A 16,972-nucleotide genomic window follows, 5' to 3' on the forward strand; every position below is an offset into this window, starting at 1 on the left:
AGGGGCCAGTGAAGCTTCTCCCAACTTTCTCCTTTGCGATGAGCAGGGACAGAGACACAGCCATGTATAATAATCCAAGTTTGACAGGCTCAGACTGTAGTTACCCAGAGACTGACAAAGCTTCATGCACCTTTCTCCCCTGCCAGTGGCAGGGATGGAGCTACAGGTCCGGGCAGCAGTCTGAGCAGTATGGGTCCAAGATGACTGCAGTTGCCCCGGTAGACTTCGATTTTCAGTCTGTGCCAGCCAAAGATACCTGCAGTTACCTGGATAGGCTGGTGCAGGTCCCACCAGTCTCCTCCCTGCCAGAGGCAGGACTGAAGCCTAGCCTAGGCTACAGGCTGATCTGGGTGAGAGAAGCCAATCCCTACTGTAAGTGTGATTTTCAGTCTGAAAATGGTGGCTAACAGCCTCTTTCCGACTTGGACAGGTTCAAACTTCAGCTGTTTTTAGGATCATACTTTAGCCCACTGAATTTACTAATCAGTAGCTGAAGTTGGTGCCCAACCATCTCTTCCTCCCATGAGCTTGGGAAGTGATTCCAGCCACAGAATAGCCCCTGGGGCAGCTTGTGCTGCCAAAGTAAGGTGATCACTAGCCTTCGTCTCATGGCCTGTAGTTTCCCAGAGAGGATGGCGCAGGTCCCCACAGCTTCATCCCTGGGGTGGGGCCCAGGCTAGAGCTGCAATCCTATCTGGATGAAAAGATGCCGGTCCTCCCAGCACTGTGCTTTCAGTCAGCCCTGCTTCCCCCAAGCTGGGTACAGAGTGAAATGGCAGCTACTGACCCCTTTCTGACTTGGACAGGTTCAATCTTTAGCTGTTCTTAGGAACAGCTCCTGAGGCAGCTTGTGCTACCAGTGGAGGATGGTCACTGGCCTCCCTGGCATGGAGCGCTCTACTCAGGAATCTTCTCTGCAGATGGGCAGTCTCCTCCTCCCATTCTTTCAAGGATGTTGCAGGATGCTCTTCTGGTCTCCTGGAGCCCCCAAACAGGTGCTTTAGAGAGCTCTGGGTATTTACTAACTGCCCTGTAGAAGGGCTGACTCTAGGAGCACCTTACTCTGCTGACATTTTGCTGGTTGTCCCTCTCATATGATTTGATGGTTGGATTTTCCACTTCTGCAAAGAAAGTTATTCAGAGTTTGATTGGGATTGTATTGGATCTGTAAATCCCTTTGGGTAATAGTGACATCTTAGCAATATTTTCTACTAAGCAGGTTTTATTTCATTTCAGATTCCCCACATTACACATGATTATTCTTGAAATTATAAAGTTGATATTCAAAAGAAAATTACTAAAGCTATTTATATATTTGCTATTTGAAGTTTCATTGTTTAAAAAAATGTATTTTTATATATAGTTCTTGTAGGTTTCCACAAGCAACTGATGTGACTAACTCCACCACTTTTGCATTCTTGACTTCCCTGATTTTTATTGCAGACATATGATATAAACAAAGAGCATATTTTAAAAAAGACTTTAATATTAATTACAAATGCTAGGAGAAAGAAAAATGCTTGTCATAGCCCAATTTAATACTGCTTTCTCACAATATTAAACTTTGGTGAGAGAAAAATGCTCAGTTTCCAATGCATTTGGGAAATGATGAAATTTAAAGGAATGCAATCATTTAAAAAAGCCTAAAGCCTTTGGTACCTTTGGTACTAGGGAATTTTCATCTCATACAGATCATAATTACTCAATCATCAGAACACATATTATTCACTCTGAGATATTCATTCTTTATTCACAAAGCACCTGTTTAATGTCTCCCGATTAGGAGTAAGGTAAAAGAAGTTTTAGAATAATACATTTTACTTCATTTCGGCACTTATATTTCTAGTAGCCCTCAATAATTGCAAGATAGTATGAGAATTACAAAGATGATAACATTCATTCAGTATATAGTTAGTATATATTTCACTGTGTCCCAGGTCTTGTACTAAGTATTAGGAATACACTGGTGAGTGAGTCAGATACAATCTCTGTCCTCACATAGGGTATAGTCTAGTAGGGAAGACATTTAACAATAATCAATTATAATTGTGCTAAATGTTGCAAAAGGAAAGTGTAGGTTATCTCTATTTTAGGCTTTACTTTCATGCATATGAAAGCACCAGAGTTATCAGAGAATAGAACTAAGTGCCATACAGTTCACAGATCTCTTTTGGGGAAGGGAGAAATGGGCAGTATAGAGTAAAAAGAGAGAAAAAATTTGAGAGCAATTTTAAAAGACAAGTGAGATTTTAGCAGATGTGGGGAAGAATGATTCACACAAGAACAGCACAGGGGCATGGTTTGTTTGGAGAACAATGAGTAGTGCAGTTAGCTACAATATTCAATAGGCTCTAAGTCAGTGAAGTTCTTTGAGGATGAGAGTAACAAGTTCAGGTCTGTACTTGGGAAGCTTGTTCTGGATATTCTGTGGAGCATGACTGGGAAATTTTCCATCTATACACCCAGTGCAGGAGTCAGAAGGTGCACTAAGCCTTATTTATCATAGTAAAGCATGGTTAGAAGTTTATGTAGCTTGGTGATTGTGAAACCATACTTTAGAGTTAGACAGTTGTGAGTTCAAATACCTTACCCTTGATGAATTACCAGCTTTGGACAAAATACTTATTCTTACTAACTCTCATGGGAAAATGATACCTACTTCATAGTGTTGTTATGATGATTAAAGGATTTAATATTAGTAAAAGATTCCACACTAGGCTTGTCATGTAATAAGTACTCAGAAAATGCTAACTCTTACTGTATTCATAGACTCAATAAGTATGAATTAAATATTTACTTTGAAAGGTGCTTACAATACTTTGGGGTCCCTTGGGCTATGAGTACACAGAGGAAGGATCACTAAGTCAGCCCGACTTGGGGTAGGAGAGCTTCTCCAGGGAAGTCAACCTTTAATCTGAGATGGCCCGTTCTGGTGACAATAACTACAGCAGTATGAAAAGTGTGAGAGGTAGTGCCATAGCTCCTCAGGCATAGTTTTAGTCTTGTTACTTATAAAGAGCAGTAGTTCAGATCTTAAACTCTACATGTACACCCACAATTTAAAAACATTTCTTTTGAACTGTCAGCTACCAAAGATGCACAGCTGCCGTCTTGTGACAAACAAAATTCCATTGCATGCCCCTGACAATCTGAAAAGCTAGATGTATTTACAGAGTTTGTCTGGGTGGGATGGATTGTAGTTGTTGATCATAAAAGCTTTTTCTTTTTCTTTTTTCCTGGTGTGTAGGTTGTCATATTGTTTGTCTCGGGTGCCGTATTCCAGTTTTTAGTGTACTGATAGACCCTGTTTTATCTGTATTTTATATTTTCTAAAAGTTAAGAAAGTAGACTTTTCCTTAGGCAAGCTCAGTGTTTCTTCACACAAGAGTGTTGATTGTTAAGGTGAAAATGCAGAAAGTAATAATGAAAATCCAATTAAGGATACTGAATGACATCTGATGAAATTTTCTTATCTATTTTCATGTTCATTTTGTTTGTGTTGTCTTTTTAAAAATATAGCCCTGTTTTGATGAGATGGGAATGGTGTTGCTTTTTTGGATATTTGGTTTTTCAGTGAGAACTGAGTATATTGGAGTTACATAAAGTTTAAGATTTTCTGATTAGTGGAATGGGTGTAGTTCATTGGTTGAGCATGTGCTTTGCATATAAGAGATACCAGATTTAATCTCCAGTACAGCCAAAAAGCAACAAAAACAACAGCAGAAAAAGTGATTTTCTAATGAAATGATGTGACGATATATGCAATCGTGACCATTAAGATTCCCTTTCTTTAGTTCCCCTTTTACCTTGTGAACACACAGATGAACGTCTACTGCACTGCAGCTGTTTTATGACACCAAGTGATACTAGATGTAAATTGAGAGTAAAAACTGAGAAATTCATTCAGTTGCAACTATAAGCAGAATTAGGAAAATATATATTTTTTGTGATTGACTACTAAACCCAAGTTAATAGTTCACCTGCTTCTTTTAAAGAACTTTAAGGTGTGTAATACATTAAAAATATTGGTGACAAAGGGTACTTCATAGAGGTGCTATGTTATATTTTCCTTGGTTAATTTGATTTTAAAACACCTACATTGTCAGTCAAATGACTGTTAATAGTCATCTGATTAATACTATCAGAATACTATTCTGAGTATTCTGATTTTGAAAGCCTATGTATTTTTCTTTAAAGGATGATAATGTTTTGTATAAATCATGAAAATATTATTTTAAATAATAAGATATTTTCCAAAATGTATTTGCATATAAACAAGTTTGTCTTTACTGATTTTTTTAAGATGAAAAATGACTTACATTGTGCTTTTTTCTTTAGATTCATTGTGGGGAAGGAAGAAATTCCTACACATTCTTATTCACCAGAAGCAGCATATGTAAAAGTAGAACAAAAGGGAGAGAAATGTGAAGAAAAAACAAGGAGAATGAATATAATTGCTTTAGTCAGGAAACTTGTGGATACAGTGTGAGTTCTTCAGTTTGAAATTTTAGGATAGTTTGTCACTGTTATATATGTTATTTGTACCATCATAAGGTATTTTGTTTTCTCTTCAGGTAATGATAATTTTTCATGAGAAACAGTGCATACGATTTTATAAAAGGCACAAAATGGCAAGTTAATGTTATTTATTATTTTCAGGAGGGTTGTACACCTTCTTATACCTTAGGAGACTAAGATGGGGAACTTCGGTAAACTGATTGATATGTGCTAATTAAATGTGCCATGTGTGGGAAAGAGGGAAAAAAAAATCTCCTTAGAGAGATTTAAGAAAATGAAGGATTAATAAGGAGCAAACCTTAAATAAAGGATATTTTGCAAGAGTGGAAATTCTCAGGGCTTTGGAAGTGAAATAAGAAATCTTTATTTGCATATCATATAAAAAGTCTTTATGTTTCTTACAAATAGGTCTTCATTTGTATTTCCAGTGTATAAATTTAAAAAGATAAACTTAATGATATAAAAATAGAGCAGCAGCCAATAAAAAGATGTTAGTAGTGATATTTTGAAGTGGGTAGAATAAATAGGAAATACAGGAAGTTAGGGGATCAATTCTGGGAGACTCAAACCCTTTAGGAAATTAGAAGACCTGGTTTTACTTGCATTTTTTCCCTCCTGGCCTTAGGACTTTGGGAACGTCATTTAATCACTCTGTCTCCCAAAGTCCTCATCTGTTAACTGAGTTAATAATCTCTATTAAGGACTGTTTTGTACACTAAATGATGTAACCTGTGTTAAATTGCCAGCCATAATACATAAGCAAGAGTAATTGCTCTGAGTTTTACTGAATTTAAGGACTTTGTCTTCACCTTAGCATACTCCCACACATGGACAGTAAGAGGGAAGAAAGAAAAAGGAGGTGGTAGGAATAATTGTGGTAGTGAAAGCAAATAATATAGGAGATAGCCTAAGATTTGTACAGCCATTTTAATGAGAGACTAAGGAAAGATGAATGACTGAATGGTGCAGGTGATATCAGGATTTAACTTCACTAGCAAGTGAGTAGGAGAGTTTAAGAACCCTTGTGTAGATCTGATAGCAATGGCTGAGAAATGTCTTTGGAGAGAACTTTTCATACTTAAAAGCAAATACACTTAAAAGTGTGAAAAGTGATGGTTTGCATGAGGCAGTCCTCTTTTCAGGCCCCCAGCTTGAATCACTCAACAGCATCACATGACCAGATATGTCATATTATTTAATGGCATAAGGGGTATGAACAGTTGTGACACTCCTGGCTTAGAAAGTCTATTTGAATACTGTAGCTGCAGTTCAGAATTAGATTTGGCAGCACTTCCAGGAATATGGCAGACTAGAAAGACACAAAACTCCCTTCTCCTCCAGAAAGTAGCTAGAGGGTAGGCTGAAACAGCCTGGAAAAAGATCTGCTAGGGTTTAGGACACCAGATGAAGGCTGGACACTACCCAGAGGAGAGAGGGACAAAGGAGGGAAATCATGACAGAGGACAGAACTGTGAGTTGAAACCAGCAGCAGCTGCAGGCACCATCCACACTAAAGACACTTTAGAATTCTCAGGCCCTGGGCCTGTGGCTATGGACTAAGGGGGCTCCAGGGATCCACACCTCAGGAAACCCGGAGAGAGAGGGACAAAGCCTAAGGATGACTCCAACTTTTGACTCACAGATCTGGTCTGCTGTGTCCCAGTAGCCCTTCCAGGCAGGGTGGGGCCACGCCATGGTGTGCCTTGGAGCCAGCAAAGGGCTAAAGATACAGGACACTCCCGATCTCCTCCACTTACAGGGACTGACTGTTGAGGACTCAGAGGGAAGTGGAAATATTTCCTACCCTGGACAAGGGACGGGGCTGCCAGAGAAAGGAGAACTGTCACTGAGAAAATTTGAATTACAAGGATCCTGGCCTCCAGAAAGGAAGCTCTGTCACATTGATCCCCTCTGTGTTGCAACAAGTACACTCCAACCAGGCCATTGAACTGAGAGCCGCCAAAGAGCGCCATCAGCTGGCAGACTGAGAAAGCACACATGAGAAAATTAAAAACAAGTAAGAGAGGCTTTTACTGGCCTTCCCTCCCCAAGACCCTAGGAAGCCAATCTGCAACCAATTACTGGGTCCAGAGCCCTGTTTTGAGCAACTAGCAGGTAAAATACTAACAATCCAAGTCAAGCCAAGAATCAAAAAGCAGTGGTAACACACAGCTACCCACCACTAAAACCCTACAAAAGAGAAAGAATTGAGCATCTGAGTAAACTACATCCTAATCAGATGCCTAGATATCAGCAAAAAATTAGGAGCCATACTAAGAAAATGGAAGACATGGCACAAGAAAAATCCTATATCAAAGCCCCAAAAGAGACACAAGATTTGAGAGAACTAATTAATGAGATGTGCACAAACTTCCAAAACCAAATTAATGAGTTGAAAGACAATATGACTAAAGAGATAAATGACATCAGGGAGACTCTGAGCAAGGACAAAGAAGAATTTGAAATCTTTCATAAAAAGTAACAGAGCCCATGGGAATGAAAGCTGCAATAGGTGAGTTTAAAAAAACACATTAGTGGCATACAACAGCAGACTTAAAATGATAGAAGAAAGAATAAGTGATACCAAAGACAGAACAGCTAAAATTGAAGACAGAGAAAGAATGGGAAAAATGGAGCAGGGACTCAGAGAGTTGAATGACAACATGGAATGCAACAACATATGTGTTTCAGAAGGAGAAGAGAAGGGAAAAGGAGCAGAACAAGTATTTGAAGAAATAATAGCTGAAAATTTCTCAATAGTCATGAAAGAAATGAACTTATATATATGTCCAAGAAGCATCCCATACCCCAATCAGAATAAATCCAAATAGACCTGCTCCAAGACACATATTACTCAGAATATCAAGTGTCAAAGTTAAAGAGAAAATTCTCAGAGCAGCAAGGGAGAAGCAAATCATGTACAAGCAATGTCCAGTAAGAATTAGCACAGATTTCTCTTCAGAAACCATGGAGGCGAGAAGAGGGTGGTGTGATACAATTAGGATACTGAAAGAGAAAACCTGCCAGCCAAAATTTCTTTATCCAGCAAAGTTATCCTTCCAATATAAAGGTGAGTATAAAATATTCACAAACAGAAGCTAAGAGAGTTTGCAAAAAGGAATTGCTTTGCAGGAAATATTAAAGGAAGCCTTAGAACCTGAAATAAAAAGTTAGGATTCTATTTTATTAAGTCTTGGTAAACTGAAACCAAGAGAAATAAAGTTTCCTAATTAATATAAAAAACAAAACAAAACAAACAAACAAAACTGGAGAGAGAGTATAGAAGAAAGAATAGAGAAAGGATTACCAAAAGAGTAAAACGGCAGACAAAAATATATAACATTAGAAAACCAAAGAATAAAATGGTAGAAGTGAATGATGTATTTACAGTAATATCATTAAATGTGAATAGATTAAGCTCCCCAGTCAAAAGATATAGGGTGACAGAATGGATTAAAAACATGCTATATGCTGCCTATAAGAAATTTACCTTAGACCCAGGGATACAAACCAGCTGAAAGTGAAAGGTTAGAAAAGGATACTCCATGCAGATAGTAACCAAAATAGAGCAGGGGTAGCTATACTAATATTGGACAAAACAGACTTTAAATGCAAAAAAATTATAAGAGATACAAAGGCCATTATATATTATAAAAGGGACAATCTGCCAGGAAGAATAACAGTGATATATATCTATGCACCTTCCCAGAGTGCCCCAAAATACATGAGACAAACTCTGAGGAGAAATAGACGTCTCTACAATAATCATTGGAGACTTCAACACTCCATTCACGTCATTAAATAGAACAACTAGACAGAAGATCAGCAAAGAAACAGAAATTACACAATATGATAAATGATTTAGACCTAATAGACTTATACAGAACACTGTATCCAAACTCGCAGGTTATACATTCTTCTCAAGTGCCCATGGATCTTTCTCCAGGATAGACCACGTTAGGCACAATGCAGCTCTCAATGTAAAAAGTTTGAAATTACACAAAGCACCTTCTCAGATCATAATGGAATGAAACTGGAAACCAATAATAGACAGGAAAAAAGTAAATTTGCAAATGTGAGGAGGCTGAGCAAAACATTCCTAAATAATTAATGGGCCAAAGAAGAAATTGCAACTGAAATCAGTATATATATTGAGACAAATGAAAACGAGAATACAGCTTATCAAAATTTATGAGATACAGCAAAGGCAGTGCTGAGAGAGAAATTTATAGCCCTACATGCTAAAATATAAAAGAAGAAAGAGCTAAACTCAAATATTTAACTGAACAACTAGAAAAACTAGAAAAAGAACAGCGAACCAATCCCAAAGCAAGAAGAAAATAAATAATATAGAGCAGAAATAAATGAAATTGAGAACAAAAAAAAATAGAGAAAATCCAACAAAACCAAAAGTTGGTTCTTTGAAAAGGTCAATAAAATTGACAAGCCCCTAGCTAGACAACAAAGAAAAAAAAGAAAAAACACAAATAATCAGAAATCAGAAATGAAATGGGGTAAGTTATGACTGACCCCACAGAAATAAAAAGGATCATAAGAGGATATTATTAGAAACCATATGCCAACAAACTAGACAACCTAGATGAAACAAATTCCTAGAAATATACAACCTAAACTGACATTGCAAGAAATATAACAACTTAAACCAATCACATTTAAAGAGATTGAATTTGCCATAAAAAATCTCCCAGCAAAGAAAAACCCAGGGCCAGATGACTTCACAGGTGAATTCTACCAAGGATTTTGATAAGAATTAACACTAATCCTGTTTAAACTCATCCAAAAAATTGAAGAGGAGGGAAAATTACCCAGTGCATTTTATGAAGCCAACATCACCCCAATACCAAAGCCAAATAAAGATACTACAAGAAAAGAAAGTTATAGACCAATCTCTCTAATGAATATAGATGCAAAATTTCTCAGCAAAATACTTGTAAATAGAATCCAACAGCATATCAAAAGACTTATACATCATGGCCAAGTGGGATTTATTCCTGGTATGCAGGACTGGTCCAACATAAGAAAATCAGTCAACGTAATACACCACATTAACAAATAGAATGAAAAGAAACACAGGATTATCTCAGTTGATGCAAAAAAGGCATTTAACAAAATCCAGCATCCTTTTTTGAAAAGAACACTTCAAATGATAGAAATAGAAGGAAAATTCCTCAATCTGATAAAAGATATGTGAAAAACTCAGGACCAACATTGTACTCAATGGGGGAAGGTTGAAAGCTTTCCCACTAAGATCCAGAACAAGACAAGGATGCCCCATCACCATTATTATTCAATATTGTACTAGAAGGTCTAGCTCAGGCAATTAGACAAGAAAAAAAATTAAAGGCACCCAAATAGGAAAAGAGGAAGTAAGACTTTCACTGTTTGTGGATGACGTGGTCCTTTATTTTAAAAATTCTGAAGTAATCACAACAAAGCTATTTGAGCTAACAAAAGAGCTCAGCAAAGTGGCAGAATACAAGATCAACACATAAAAATCAGTAATGTTTTTGTACACTAGTACTGAACAATCTGAGGAGGAAATAAGGGGGAAATTCCATTTACAATAACAACAAAAAGACTCAAATACCTAGGAATTTATTTAACCAAAGAGGTACAGGACCTATATGCAGAAAACTACAAAACAATTCTAAAAGAAATTTTAAAAGACCTAAACAAATGGAAAGACATTCTGTGTTCATGGATTGGAAGAATATTGTGAAGGTGTCAATCTTACCCAAACTAATTATAGGTTCAGTGCAATACCGATCAAAATTCCAACAGCCTGCTTTACAGAATTTGAAAGGGTAGTTACCAAATTTATTTGGAAGGGAAAGTGCACCAGAATAGCCAAAAGCATTCTAAAAAAGAACAATGTGGGAGAAATTTAACCTTGAAACATATTACAGAGCTGCAGTGGTCAAAACAGTATGGTACATGGGAAGCAGATTTGGCTCATCTGATAAGAGTGTCTGCCTACCATATGCCTATCAGGGTTCAAACCCAGGGCCTCCTGACCCGTGTGGTGAGCTGGGCCATGTGCTGTGCTAATGCGTGCAAGGAATGCTGTGCCATGCAGGGGTGTCCCCCACATAGGGGAACTCCACACATAAGGAGTGTGCCCCAGCAAGAAGAGCCACCCCACATGAAAATAGCACAGCCTGCCCAGGAGTGGTGTTGCATACACGGAGAGCTGACAAAGCAAGATGATGCAACAAAAGGAGACACAGATTGCTGGTGCCGCTGACATGAATGCAAGCGGACACAGAAGAACACACAGTGAATGGACACAGAGGGCAGACAATGGGGAGGGGCAGGAAGGGAAGAGAAATAAATTAATTAAAAAAACAACAAAAAACACAGCATGGTACTGGCATAGAGATAGATACTTCGATTGATGGAATAGAATTGAGAATCCAGAAATAACCTGTATGGTCAACTGGTTTTTGATAAACCTACCAAGTCTATGTTAATGGGATAAAACAGTTGCTTCTACAAATGGTGCTGGTAGAACTGGTTATCATCTATAAACAAAAGAATGAAAGAGGACCCCTATCTCACTCCCTATATAAGAATCAACTCGAAAGTGATCAAAGACCTAAATATGAAAGCTAGGACCATGAAACTACCAAAAGAAAATGTAGAGAAACATCTTAAAGACCTTAGTGGTAGGTGGTAGTTTCTTGGACCTTGCAGCCAAAGCACATGCAACAAAAGAAAAAATAGATAAATGGGACCTCCTCAAAATTGAACATTTTTGCACCTTCTAGGACTTTTTCAAAAGGGTGAATAGACAGCTGATGCAATGGGAGAAAGCATTTGGAAATCACATGTCAGATAAGGGTTTAATATCTAGGATATATAAAGAGATGTTACATCTCAACAATAAAAAGACAAACGATCCAATTAAAAAATGGGCATAAACCTGAATAGACATTTGTCCAAAGAAGAAATACAAATGGCAAAAAAACACATGAAAAAATTATTTGTATGCAGTACATTTAATTGAGAAATGTATGTTTTTATTCAACTGTGTTTTCTTTTTATTTTTTAATTATTGTTTATATTTTCAATTATTAAATGTACAAAATAAAGTTTTAAAAAAAGAATTAGATTTGGGGAAGGATCTTGCTAATCAGTTTGCAAATGGAATTGGAGAGGTTTAGAACCAAAACATCGCTCCACAAGTTATTGTTAAAAAGATGGTGTTCCAGCTATGAAGTGAATTAATTAACTGCATTCTAAAAGAAGTTACAAAGACTGCTTATTTTGGAACATGAACCCATCAAAGAAAGGTGAACAGCTAACTCATGTTAAATTCTTCTTGTACTTACTTTATTATGCCTAAGGTGAATAAATAGTCCTGGAGTCAGCATACTAAATAATTGAAATATGTATGTCTTCAACAGTAGTCCTTCCAGCGGAAATGTTTATTAAACACTAGAGGGTTAATAGGTTTACAATTAAATCACAGATAACCTGCTTTTGAATTCCTACGTGATTTATTTCTATATTTATTTTTGAAAAGTTAATTTTGAATTCTAATGCTATGTCATGTTTCTTTTCCATATGTTTTCTCTCAAGTATAATTAAGTATAAATTCCTGTAACCTGAACACATTCTCATGAATTTTTGCTCAAGTACTGACTTCATGGATGATTTATGACTGTTAAACTCTACAATAAATGATTTAGCTTTTAAAAGATTTGGAAGAGTATATAGATAATATAGACATTTTTCATATTTAGTCATAAATACACACCAGTATGGTTTTTTAATTCCAGTTTCAAGTATTTTGATTTCAGTCTCATATTTTATGCGATGTGGCAAATGATAAGCAGCCAAGAAAAATCTCTGTCATTCTTATCTCTTATGTCTTAAGAAACCAAAAGACACACACAGTGAGTAGTATTTTTTCCTTTTTTGGTTAGAGTTTTAAACAGATCTACATGCATACTCTTTCTTTAATCGTAATTAGCTTGATTTTTTTTGGTTTAATTTCAGATGCAAGCATGGACCAAGGCATAGATGTTGTAAACACTATGAAGATAATTGCATCTCTTATTGCATTAAAGTGAGTGTGTGGAAGTACTCACTTTCTAAACAATGGGGAATATGTATAAACATAACGCTTATTAAAAAAGAATTCCGAAGTAAATGAAAAATTGATGAAAATATCTCCTACCATTCTTTGCACATGACTTGATGAGTTACAAAATTTGTGACAACTAGGTAACACTTTAGCTTTTAATATTTACCTGCCAGATCCTTAGTTAAATGAATTTTTAAATAGCTTAGAGTGAAAAATTTATGAAGTTGGCAAAAACATGGGATGACAAAAAAAAAAAAAAGCAAAAATAGCCATTAAAATGTATACTTTGTAATATATCCTTATTAGAACTACATCCTAGAATAAGTCTTCTGGAATGTGCTGTGTGGTAGCTGGCTCAGCAGTTGCAAACATACGCTGCACAATCTGGTCCAGTGGAATTTGGTTTTGGACTTGTAAAGCTGTTAACATTTTTTAAGGCACAAAGGTAACTGGAGCTTGTCCACAGTTGCTCTATGTTGAGAAATTTCACTGGACCCACTGGCATAATTTCTCCATTCCTCAATATGGTTCTCCCTGCATGGCCCCCCAGCCCCGCTTGCATCACCACCAACTCTGGGAAGGTTATTTTCACTGCAGTTAGTCTGGCACAGGTGGCACCATCTGCTGCAAATTCCTTAATTGTTGATGGTGCTCTATAAATCTGCCGCTTTTAAGTTTGTGTTCTTTCTTCTAAGCCCTCATCCTTACTTGATGAGAAGAGCAGATTTTTACAGAAGCCAAAAGGCATTCTCCTTACTGGCTTTCTAGAAGAGAATGAGAATCCCCAAAGATATGACCCATGATGAAAGCAGTAGAGTATTTTTTTCTCTTGTGCAGTGGTTTCTGATACACTCCTTCCAAATCTGATTTCCTGCCCCACTTTTAAAGTGGCAAAAAAGTAACGTGACTAGTCGGCAGCCTCAGAGTCTGCTCGTTCTTGGAGAGTAATCACTCCCTCCTGTAGTTTTGTAGTTCAAGGGGAGAAACTTTAAATTGGAGACTAAGAGAGTATTCTGATTAAATCAGAGGTATTTGAGAAATTTTTCTTTTGGGGAAAGGGTATTAATATTATATGAGAAAGTTAGTGAGAATTACCAAGCTGTGAAAACTCTAGTGATACTTTCAAATGTGTACCAGTACTATACTAATATATGTATAAATCAGAATATTATGTCCACAAATGTAAAGTTCTTTGGAAGCCTGCAGGTGGGAAATTAACACCACAAACCTGGTAAAGATTTCTGACAGTGCACCTCATTATTTCATGGTCTTAGTTATTTCACTTGTTAAATTGTATCCCTGAGTAAATATTCTTATTAATTACATTCCACTCAACTCCCTATACTTTATTCACACTAACTTTTTGTTGGTTGCTAGTACCTGCTACTCCATCCCCAACCACAATTTTTTTTTTTTTTTTGGCTTTGTTCTTTCTGTCCAAACTATCTGGAATGCCTTTTTCATGCTAGCTTCTCCTCCTCCTTTGGATTTGTTTAAATATCACATCCTTAGTGGTATTTCCTTAACCCATTCAGTCAATAGAGATTGCCCTGTTAATTTCAATTCTAGTACCCTGATTATTTACTTCATAAAACTTATTATAATCTATAATTATTTCATCTGTGTGTTTACTTATTTATTTTCTCTTCCTGCAATGAACATGAATTCTTCACCAAGACAAGGACTTTTTGTCCTCTTCACCACTTTATCCTCAGAATCTAGTGCAATGCCTGGCACAAAATACACATTTAGCACATATTTCTTAAGTACATGAAATACATGTACTTAAGAAAGAGTATGGAAAGCGGACTTGGCCCAGTGGTTAGGGCGTCCGTCTACCACATGGGAGGTCCGTGGTTCAAACCCCGGGCCTCCTCGACCCATGTGCAGCTGGCCCATGTGCAGTGCTGATACGCACAAGGAGTGCCCTGCCACGCAGGGGTGTCCCCCACATAGGGGAGCCCCATGTACAAGGAGTGCGCCCCGTAAGGAGAGCCGCCCAGCGCGAAAGAAAGTGCAGCCTGCCCAGGAATGGCGCCGCCCACACTTCCGCACAAAGTAACAAGACGCAGCAAATAGACACAGAGAACAGACAACCAGGGGAGAGGGGGAATTAAATAAATAAATCTTTAAAAAAAAAAAAAAAAGAGGGTATATGGATGGAGAGATCTCTTGAAAAATAACATGACAATGTTGTAACGTGAGCATGATGCTTGAATCTTTAGCATTTTAAGGTTATCAATGGCAAGGTAAAAGTGTGACTTTTGTGTATTAAGCAAATAGTAGGCAGTTTCAGTTAAGCAAATACAAGACAATTGGACAAGTGAACTTCCATGTTTTAACCAGATGTTAGATAGTTTCAGGTAAGTTAGTTAATTGTGTATCTTAACAATTTTTTTTTCCAGAAATGAGAGCTATTATCTGAAACATACAAACCTAATATTTAAAGTTTATTAGGCATACATGTTTAAGAGTTAGACATTTTTGCTTTCCATTTGGGGTGAAAGGAAGATGATGGGACACCAGTATTACAATTTTTTGGTTGAATTTTATGTAAATTATTATTTTTGTTAATGTTTTGTTTTATGCTAAGTGGAATTTTCAGTCTCTAAGTATTAGGTAACATCAGAATTCATTTTCATAAATACTGAAATGAAATCAACTAACACTCGTCATTCTTCCCAGATAATTAATTCCCTTTTGCACTGTAAACAGTTGTGGGGAATCTGTAGAAATGTTGGCAGCAAATATGAATAGGTAGTAGGTTTGCTTTCTCAAGTTTTGTTATTATACCTTAAAGCTGCTAATCCCTAGAGATTTTCTAACCTGACAACTGAGCGCAAAAGTTTAGAAACAATAATTTATTTTCCTGGGAAATTCTTTTAACATGATCATTTTTAAAAATTGGTATCAAAGATCTAAACAAATGCTAAAAAATATTTTTCAGTCAATAGAACACCTGCTCGTACTAATGTTTAAGCTCAGTTGCCTGTCAAAATTTCCAAAAACATTTGGCTTTATTAATTGCTTTTGCATTAAAAACTCCATGTGGCTTTTGAAATTTGTGATTTAGGAATTTAAATTCTTATCAGCAAAATGTCAAGAAATAGAATTTTTGTGCATAGGCAAGCTCGGCTTACAAACTTGCTGGTGCTTAGAAGACGTACATGTCTTTGTAAATTAGTGAGTATACTCTTAAGATTTCATTAGAAATCTTTTAATGTTATTGACATGGTTTATTAAAATCCAAAATGATGTAGATTCTAAATCTAAATCTAGATAGCAAATAGTAAAATGTGTTAACCAGTGTTGACCTGTATTTATTTTGTTGTTGATAAAATTAATGCTGGAAAAATGGGACTCAGGAGTTAGTCTGGGTAAAATAGTCATGTTTCATTTTCTATACTCTTAAGCTTACAAGTCTTACAAGCTTGGCTAGTGCTTGTAAGACTTATAAGTCTTTGTAGATTAGTGAGTATACTCTTAAGATTTCATTCTATGTTAAAGGTAATAGTTTTTAAATTACTGTGATTTTAAGACTTAATTTTGAACATGACTATAATATAAACTTGTATTCAATTTTTTGAGTCTTGTTTGATTTTGAAAAATTAAAGTTCATATTCTATCAAACTTCAGAATTTGATTGTAAATGGATTTCCAATTTTCTCTAGGGTTTCATCAGGATGTTTAGCGTGGGCTACTTGATCCAGTGTTGTCTTCGAATCCCCTCTGCATTTAGGCACCTGTTTACACAGCCATCCAGGCTACTTTCTCTCTTCTATAATAAAGAAAACTTCCAGCTCGGAGCTTTTCTTGGTTCTTTTGTTAGTATATACAAGGTAAGGTTTTCAGATGAGGAAAAAGAAGGGGGTCGGGGTGGGAATATTAGTAAATACTATGGCTATGCTATTGTTAAAATCAGATGCGCGCTTAGCTCATTGTTTTTAATGCTTTTTTTCTGTAATATTCATTAATATCTTGATAATACTAAATATATACAATATATTGTCAATTGAGGTTGGTTGGGGAAACTTCTTTTAGAATGTTATTTAATATGTTTGTGTAGATATATTTGCATTTTTTTATATAATAAAGATTTTGAAAGACTCATTCTAATCTGATATATGTCAAGGTGATATTAATATACTTAGTCTGTTTTTCTTATTTCTTGGTTATTAATTTAAATATATTCTAGCCCCTTTGCTGCTATCAGCCTTTGCTAGAACTAGTAAGGGTTTTGTGTTTTAACATGCATTAGCAATATAAGCATATATAGGCAATGACTTATTTTCCCTCTTCTACTCACTATTCCTACCACACTCTCTCAGATAACCAGAGTTAATA

The 16,972-nt window shown here is 36.3% G+C and overlaps 1 protein-coding gene across 2 annotated transcripts in view; it reads left to right on the forward strand.

Moving 5' to 3' along the window:
- The window catches only part of TMEM135 (transmembrane protein 135), a 305,374-nt gene that overhangs the window by 267,788 nt on the left and 20,614 nt on the right, over positions 1-16,972 (forward strand). For both annotated transcript variants that reach the window (XM_058306154.2, XM_058306155.2), the window contains 3 exons: positions 4,339-4,485; positions 12,541-12,610; positions 16,300-16,467. In XM_058306154.2, the coding sequence (XP_058162137.1) occupies positions 4,339-4,485; positions 12,541-12,610; positions 16,300-16,467 (385 nt within the window). The remainder of the gene's footprint in view (positions 1-4,338; positions 4,486-12,540; positions 12,611-16,299; positions 16,468-16,972) is intronic.

This window comes from Dasypus novemcinctus, chromosome 10, assembly GCF_030445035.2.
Source record: "Dasypus novemcinctus isolate mDasNov1 chromosome 10, mDasNov1.1.hap2, whole genome shotgun sequence".
In the NCBI taxonomy this organism is placed as follows: domain Eukaryota; kingdom Metazoa; phylum Chordata; class Mammalia; order Cingulata; family Dasypodidae; genus Dasypus; species Dasypus novemcinctus.